Genomic DNA, 6,031 nt, shown 5'->3' on the forward strand with positions numbered 1-6,031 from the left:
TCAGCAGGTTCTCTGCTGCAAAATGAAAAGCCTGCTAAAACCCACTGGCACGATTGGCCAGAGCAGCGATGCAAGCACAAGCTCATTCAAGATAAGGTATTATTATTCTCACATCTCCAAAGCCTTTCAAAAGAAACATGCAAGGATGTGTGGAATATTTGAATCCTAAAGGAGAGAGGCACAAAGCATGTTATTCATGAAAGGGGAAAGCTGGGAGTGTCTGAGAAAGATACATAACCTACCAAAAATGCTGAAAACATATGGAAGCAATAATCTGTACTACTTTTTTCTTTTCTCTCTTTTTTTTTTTTTTTCCCTTCATTTTGGAAAGTAGAAACAAATGCTTCAGAATTTGGTGCTACTCATTCACGTGCTGTGTTACCAATATTATTGTTTCTGCTCTCTGGATGAGGCACTCAGCATCAAAACACAGACCCTAACGCGCTCCGGGGTGCCTGTGTGACCCTGCTAAGATGTCCCTCCCGCAGTCAGGGCCAGAACCAGGCAAATGCTGTCTGAGGCTGCAAACACAGTGTCTCGTTGCTTGCCATGCACAGGCAGATGATGTCCAGAGCACTGGATAAACAAAACATCCACTGCCACTAGCAACTCCCTGCCTACAGTCAACAAGGCAGAGATGGGAGTTGTAAAGCGTCCTATCCACCATCACTCAGCAACCTCAAACATTTCTGGGCTTCTGGTCAACTACCTTATATACCAGGTCACCATCTCACAATACACATCGCTTTTTCCTTATCCAGAGGTTTTTATGTGCTCAATTATAACCTTTTGGGCTGTTCCTGTATCACCTCAGATCCCCATGTGGTCTCCTGAGAAGATAGGAAATTTGTCCTTGCAGATGCTCTCGGATTTGATGAGGCCAGATGTGATCAGACTTCTGTATGACTGGCTACAGTTCATTATAGCGAGATGTGGAGTTAATGAAATCAACACTGAAAACCAATGTATCACCAAAACTTCACCTGTTAATATGGAATATGACTGAGTATTAAGTCAACAACTAGACAAATTGTTGCCCTGGATGGCAGGGCCCAGGCATTACAGGCTGTACAAACATACACTACTGATACAGAGACCCTGATGTGTGACAACAGCATGTGAAGAGAAGCAGAGCTCTTTCTCACCAAAATGTGATTTTAAGGGGCAAAGATTACACAGCATATTCAAGAAAAAACGAGGCTCCAAGAAAAAGATGTAAAACACAATCTCACACTGAAATGGAAACCTCACTAAGGCAGTCTTTGTCTTTATGTCATGTTTATTACTGTTATTTAAATGCTTCTGCAAACCAGAAGAATAACTATGGCAACACAGACTTCTCCAAAGGTTTTCAGACGCTATTTTTAAAGTTATCTTATCTGCCACAGCATCTGAATGCCTTCCCTCTGAAATCAGCCGCATGCCACTGCCTCTGCAGGCTTTGCAAGCCAGGTGGCACATCCCCCAACTCCTCCAACCAGAGCTCCAACACCAGCCTGAGACTTCGCTGTCCCGCACCTACGGTTTTAGGTGGTGGTTTTGGAGGAGAAGGCAAAAGGCAGGGAACAGCAAGGTCTGTTGAACTGCCAGAGTATCATTTCTTGCAAGGCTTTTGGAAAGAACAAGCAAACCGTGCCTCTGTGTGCTAAACACATGTCAATCTCCCAAGGCGAAGGATCCGCTATTTTAAATACAGTACTAAGGCTGTAATTTTATTTCGCCCAGAGTAAATCCAAAATTAGTTCTTCACAGTAGGCTTAACAGCAGCAAAAGCCACTCGCTCCCTTCCTGGAGCTGCCAACCATTTGTCACCTTTAAGGTTTGCATATTCCCACTAATTGCACAAGGACTAGGTTATAAATTCCCTTTCCCTGCTCCTGGACCACCTCCCTCGAAGGCTTTTCTACTGCAAGACATTATGCAAAAGACACTCCTAATGGCTATTCATTCACCCAACTCCAGTGACAGCTTTATTTAATGCCAAAGCTTGTTAACAAGCTGAATGGCACACAGTTTAATGTAATGCAGATCTGATTAGAAAACAGCACCCCTGCTCCTAAGGAGTCAGGAGATTTTTATTGAATTTGATTTCACCTTTTTTTTTTCTACACAAAGCCACCTTTCAAGTATCGACCTGTATTAATGAGGACTTGGTTAGGTACAACCCATTTCCACCCTCCAGCCCACAGGCCACGCAGATGAACTTTTCAATCCTTACGTACTGTACTGACAACCTACCAGGAGTCATTTTGCCATTCAGGCCACAAGAAACTGGGGGTTATACCAGTTACAGTTTGATAGCTGTGTCCTCGCAGACTTCACGCTCAAGGATGATGGAATTCAATCTTCAGTCTTTTCAGACAAGCCACTTAAATTTCTTCTCTTTGGGGCTAAATGATTTAGAACTGAAAATTGAATTTCTGCCTTACAACAAGGGGCAGAGGTCTGTGGCACACAGGAGGTCTGACAGCTTACAAGGGGTACGACACAGGGAGTGGGCTCCAGCTTAATCATGTCTGTAACACAGGGTGTTTTCAATTCCTTGCTTTCACCAAGACAGTATTAACTATGCCAACAGTTTTACAGGATAATTCCCTCACTACCTTGAATTCCAGATTACAATTTCAGAGAAAAATTAAGAAGATTCAAACCCAAACTGTAAACCCAGGGACATTTGTTAATTAGTTCGCAATCCTCTTTCATCTTCTCTTTGCACATCATCTACAGCCCTGAGACTGGTTTTGTTCTGAAAAGAAAACAGTTCTGCAGAATTCAATTTCTTCTCTGAGTGGTTTCCCTGGCTCAGGAAGTATGCATGTGCTTCCAGGAATGATAAATTCAGACATCTCCCCATCTGAGAAAAGTGGCTTTTAAGGGAGCGTACGGGCACAGAAATCTTTGGCAGCTAACAAAGCAGTTTGCCTGCTTGATGGAGTAGCTGCAAGGATCACACCTAAAATCACAGGTAAGTAGAAAATACAGTCCTACATAATTAGGTATACAACAATGCCTACCTCAGCAATAATCTCGGTGCCTGCAAGCTTATAAATTCATTTCCTTTTCCCTAAAGCCTATCACCAGTTCTGATCTTTGAAGCAAAAAGTCCCATTTACACTTATCAGCAAAACTCTACTATTAAAGGATTATAAGGCGGCTTACAAATCTCTAGTGGTTAATTGATCTGAGTTTGTATCCTTAATCTGTGGATCCCCTTGAAAACCCTTGTTTTACGCCAATCTCACCCTGCAGGTTGAGGTTTCAGGGAGCATCCCCAGCAGGAGGTGGCTGTGTCACCTCCTGTTCAGAGGGCACAGGCTCCTCAGCATGGTTTTGACCTTACAAAATTACTATTAATGATTTGCCTGCTTACAAATCCCTGGCATTAAGAGGCCACTGGCTAGTGAAAAATGTGCTGCTTCTCAGTTCCTCTCTATTGTGTGCTGGCAAATAGGTTGCCTTTATTTGGTTTAATTGCCTAATTACTCTTTTATCAAGGCTATTAAGTGTGAATGTGCCCAGGTGGGCTTCCCAGTGGGCTTGTCCAGCTTCCAGTGTAAAATAACTTGGTGTAAGGTCTAACTGAGCATTGCCTACCCACTTCAGGGGATGCAAAGCCTCTGGGGGCTACCCCCACCCCAACCCAAAATATTCCCACCCTTCTGCACTAGGGCAGGTAACTTTTTCATTCCAAAGAAAAGGCTGCTGGAACATTCCACAAGCTTTTAACCAAAATCCTGGCAAGGGTCACTCAGAAAAGGACAGCTACAAGACAATGATGGGTGGTCTTGGAGTCTCCTGATCCACCTCCTTCTGTATTTGGGATTTTGCAGGAGCATGGTGTGCTGGTGCAGAGGGCACAACCTGAACAGAGCCACTACACCATTCTCATCTGGTACTCCTTAAGTAGCTGAGTGCCTCTTTGGCTGGGCCACTTGGCCTTCAAGGGGATGATGTCAAAATTCAATTCATTCTTTAAAAGCCACTATATCATCCCACCTTCCAAGATAATGAAATACAAAACACAGCACCTCCTAAGTCCTTGGAGCAGAGGACAAAGTTTTGGTGAGTGAGGTTTTTTTCCCCTTATCCTACATTTGAAAGTTCTCCTTAACACCTTTAAGCATTATAAAGCAACTCTGCTACAATGTGAGGAAAGCTGGGACAGCTCAGGAAAGCATTTATAAGCCCTAAAAAGAAGGGAGCTCAGGGATGACCTTACAAATCTATTAAAATTGGAAGGGTATTGGGAGACCACAGCTCCTGCAGCCTAGGAAGAAGGGACATCATCATCTTCTAAAGGTCTGAGGTGGAATACCGTGCACTTGGATGTGCCACCAGTACGTGTGAAGGCCCAGGCTGGAGGACCACAGTGAGCCCTATTTGCTGCTGCACATCCACTGGGACAGACTTTAGCCCAGGGACTCTGTCCCACCGCACCCTGGAGCAAATGTCACTGTGAATGATGATTAGGAAGGATGAAGATATATAAAATATATCAGTTCCCCTTCTCGTTCTGAACTCATGCTTTAAACTGCTGAGACACAGTTCTGAGAACTAGGGCAGAGCATGGCAGATGCTGAAGAAAAGGGTATACCCTACAAAATAAGGTTTAAAGGTCACTAAGAGCTCCCTGGCCTACTAAGTCTCTGCACCAGGTCCCAGAGCCCACAGCCCAGATTTAAAATCACCAAGTCCCAGATCACCCATGAGCAGGAACTCATTTCCAGGCAGCACAAGGCAGAGAGGGGAGAACGGGCAGATCCAGAACAATGCCAGAGCTGGTGGTGGCTCCTAGGCACCAGCACTGTAGGTTTTGTAAAGGGACACAACAGAAATAGCCAAAAATACCTGCTCATGCCTACCCATCCCCCATTCACCTCAACAGCTAAATCTCTGCTTGGCATCGCCAAGAGGGAATAAATCTCACCATGGAGTCACAGAGGGAGGCGGGAGTTTCACACAGCAGTTTAGTGTAAACCACTCCAAAGCCCCTTAGCATCAACTCTCCCTTCCCTTCCCACCCCACCCCAGGCTGTTCCTGCCAGGCAAGGGAGTTTTCAGCCCCTGGCACAACCTAGGGCAGCAGGACGAGCCCCTGACCGCGGCCGGGAGCAGAGCAGCTGCCAGGTGGTAATTAGCAAACCAGTTACCCCAGTCCCACGTCTGGATCCTGGCTGCGCCCCGCACCAGCGGCAGGCAAGGGCACACCTGCGTGCTGCTCGGCGACGCAGACAAACCCACCCGTGCCTCCAGAACCACCAGCCCGAGTGGACAACGCCTTGAAGAGTAATACAAGTGCTCCTCCACCAAAAAGCCACGTTCGCACTGTGGATGCACAGAGAGTTGGGAGCGAGCCACAAACCTCTGCGAAGGGAGAGCCACTGGGGTCCTGCTGCCCTCGGGGGATGTGGCGATGAGATGGGGGATAAGATGGGGGGATATTATGCGGGGATGGGGCGATGGGACGGAGGTGTCGCCGGGCCTTACCTCCACTTGTGCAGGGCGAAGCCAGGACACTGGTCCCCACAGGTGTTGCAAGGCTGGCCCCGCTCAGGCTCCCCCGATGCCGTCAGCTGCAAGAAACCGCAGAGCTCAGCCGCGGCCACCTCAGCTACGGGACAGGGGAAACAGCGGCATGCCGGGGGCACAGGGACGGGGAGCACGCCCGGGAGAAAGGGGATACTTGTGACGAAAGGAGCACCCGCACGGCTGGGAGATGGGCCAGGGGATGGGAGGACACACGCCCGAAGAAAGGGGGTTGGGGAGGGCAATACGGGCACCGCAGCGGGGGCGCAGCAGGAGCGGGACGGAGCCACAGGTTGGGGCAGAGGTTCGCACCCTGCGGGATGGGATGGGATGGGATGGGATGGGATGGGATGGGATGGGATGGGATGGGACGGAGTGTCGAAAGGAGAACACCCCCGCCCCGGCACTCACCGACCGGCCGGAGAGCCGCTTGCGGGAGCCGCGGCTGAACATGGCAGCACCAAGCCGCCCTCCGCGGAGCCCAGGGTAGCCCAGACGGAGTACG

At 48.1% G+C, this 6,031-nt stretch overlaps 1 protein-coding gene across 1 annotated transcript in view; it reads right to left on the reverse strand.

Annotated features, from left to right (window-relative positions):
- The window catches only part of PRICKLE2 (prickle planar cell polarity protein 2), a 110,444-nt gene extending 104,413 nt beyond the window's left edge, over positions 1-6,031 (reverse strand). Inside the window, exons 1-2 of the mRNA XM_054161117.1 lie at positions 5,938-6,031; positions 5,488-5,573 (exon numbers count right to left, since the gene is read on the reverse strand). Coding sequence (XP_054017092.1) covers positions 5,488-5,573; positions 5,938-5,979 — 128 coding nt within the window. The 5' untranslated portion in view covers positions 5,980-6,031. The remainder of the gene's footprint in view (positions 1-5,487; positions 5,574-5,937) is intronic.

This window comes from Dryobates pubescens, chromosome 1 (genome assembly GCF_014839835.1).
Source record: "Dryobates pubescens isolate bDryPub1 chromosome 1, bDryPub1.pri, whole genome shotgun sequence".
NCBI lineage: Eukaryota > Metazoa > Chordata > Aves > Piciformes > Picidae > Dryobates > Dryobates pubescens.